Source organism: Mustela nigripes, chromosome 4 (assembly GCF_022355385.1).
Source record: "Mustela nigripes isolate SB6536 chromosome 4, MUSNIG.SB6536, whole genome shotgun sequence".
NCBI lineage: Eukaryota > Metazoa > Chordata > Mammalia > Carnivora > Mustelidae > Mustela > Mustela nigripes.
The window spans coordinates 92,357,370-92,359,118 of NC_081560.1; the positions used below are offsets into that span (position 1 = coordinate 92,357,370).

Sequence of the window (1,749 nt, forward strand, 5' to 3'; positions counted from 1 at the left end):
AGTCCACACTGGCTGCAGAAATTATTTCAGGTTTAGGAATCTCAGGGTCCAGCCTCAGGGCTGACCAGGCAAACACATCGTTGTGCTGGAGAGGGCACGAATAGCAATCTTTTCTCTTTTTTTTAAAGGTTTTATTTACTTATTGGATAGAGAGCTAGAGCAAAGACCACCTGGCGGGAGGGAGGCAAAGGGAGAAGAAGAAGCAGGTTCCCTGCTAGGCGGAGCTCAATCCCGGGACTCCAAGAACATGACGGGAGCCAGAGACAGGTCTTCGCGGCCTGAGCCACCCAGGGGCCCCAGAGAGCGATGTCTTGAGCACGAGCAGGGCTGGAAGGAGAGCAAGGGAGACTCTGTGCCCCGACAACACAGGTAGGTCGGACACAGAGACCAGGGCAGCGGACGCGTAAGCAGAGCGCACGGCACGTCAGCGGTCACTTCCACAGAGAAGACACAGCCGGCGGGAGCAGTGCCAGTGCACGCGGCGCGAGCCCTGGGAGTCAGGCGGGGCAGCAGCGGGTGCGGATCTGCCTGCAGCCGAGCGGCTGTCCACATGTGGGCCACGACCCTCCGCGGGGAAGGAAGCACGAGGTGATTTTCTGGGGAAAGGATGTGCGGGGAGGTCAGGACGGAGACCAACCCGTGGAGGAGGTTCCAGGGCAGGAAGCCAGCCTGAGGCTGAGGGCCGGGTGGGGCCGGAGGCTTCGGTGGGGTCGGGTCTGACCTCCTAGACCCCGGCGAGCACGCGGACTTTGGCCCAGGTTCATGTAAACGTAATGACACAAAACTCAGCAATTGGCCCATTTCTCTCGTGCCCCCGCCCCCGCCCCCGCCCCGAGGCCCACCCGCACCCCACCCGTTCCCTGCCCCAGAGCAGTTCGAGGTGCGGCCGCAGCGCTGTGGGTCGGGCCGAGCTCAGAGCGCACGGACGTCCCCTAGGACACACCCGTGTCTGTCCCTGGCGCACTGCGGTCACTCGGCATCAGGGCGGCGGCCCCGTCGGCGGTCACGCACGCGGCCCACTCCGTCTTCTGCACGGTCGGCTGATCGTCAGCGTCTCCGTGCGCACGCAGGTGATATCTCCCGCAAGCGCCCGCGGGCGCGCACCGAGCCGTCCCGTCCAGGCTGTCGCGAACAACGACGACCACGGCGCCGTCCACACTGGGCGGAGCGCGGGACCCGACGGGGCCGCTTCCTCGCCTCATGCGGACCCCCAGCGGCGCTCCTCGCGGTCCGGCTGCACGCAGGGCAGCCCTGACCCGCGCTCCGACCGCACGTCTGCGATTCTGCGCGGCGGCCGGCGTTCTGTCGCGCCCACGGGCCCGCGTGGCTCCCGGGGTGTCCGCTCACACGTCCGCCCGGTGTCCCGCGGGGGTTCCCGGTGTCACCGCACCGCGGTGTCCGGCTGAGAGTCAGGTCAGCCCCAGAGCCGCCCTCCCGGACCCGCGCCGGCTCTGCGATCCAGGACGCCACCGCGCCGGAGCCTGCGACCGCCCGGCAAAAACCAGGCGTCTTCTCCGCCCCGACGCCCGCACGGGCCCGCGGCTCGCCCCGCGCCCGGCTCGCCCCGCGCCCGGCTCACCCCGCGCCCGGCTCACCCCGCGCCCGGCTCGCCCCTGCAGGTAGCGCCCTCCGCCTCCCTCCGAACCAGCGACCGCGCAGACTCCCCGGCCCCGAATCCTCCGAGGCGGCCAGAAGTCGCCGGCGGCCCCGCGGCCTCCCCCAACCCATGAAGCCTGCGCTTCACCTCCC

At 69.1% G+C, this 1,749-nt stretch overlaps 1 protein-coding gene across 1 annotated transcript; it reads right to left on the minus strand.

The window, feature by feature from the left end:
• Positions 1 to 207: 207 nt before the first annotated feature.
• Positions 208 to 1,536, minus strand: LOC132015130 (uncharacterized). The gene is made up of 2 exons (XM_059395777.1): positions 944 to 1,536; positions 208 to 596 (listed from the first exon to the last, which is right to left on the minus strand). The coding sequence occupies exons 1-2, from the start codon at positions 1,200 to 1,202 to the stop codon at positions 226 to 228; spliced, it is 630 nt and encodes a 209-aa protein (XP_059251760.1). The 5' UTR covers positions 1,203 to 1,536; the 3' UTR covers positions 208 to 225.
• Between the last annotated feature and the right edge of the window lie 213 nt (positions 1,537 to 1,749).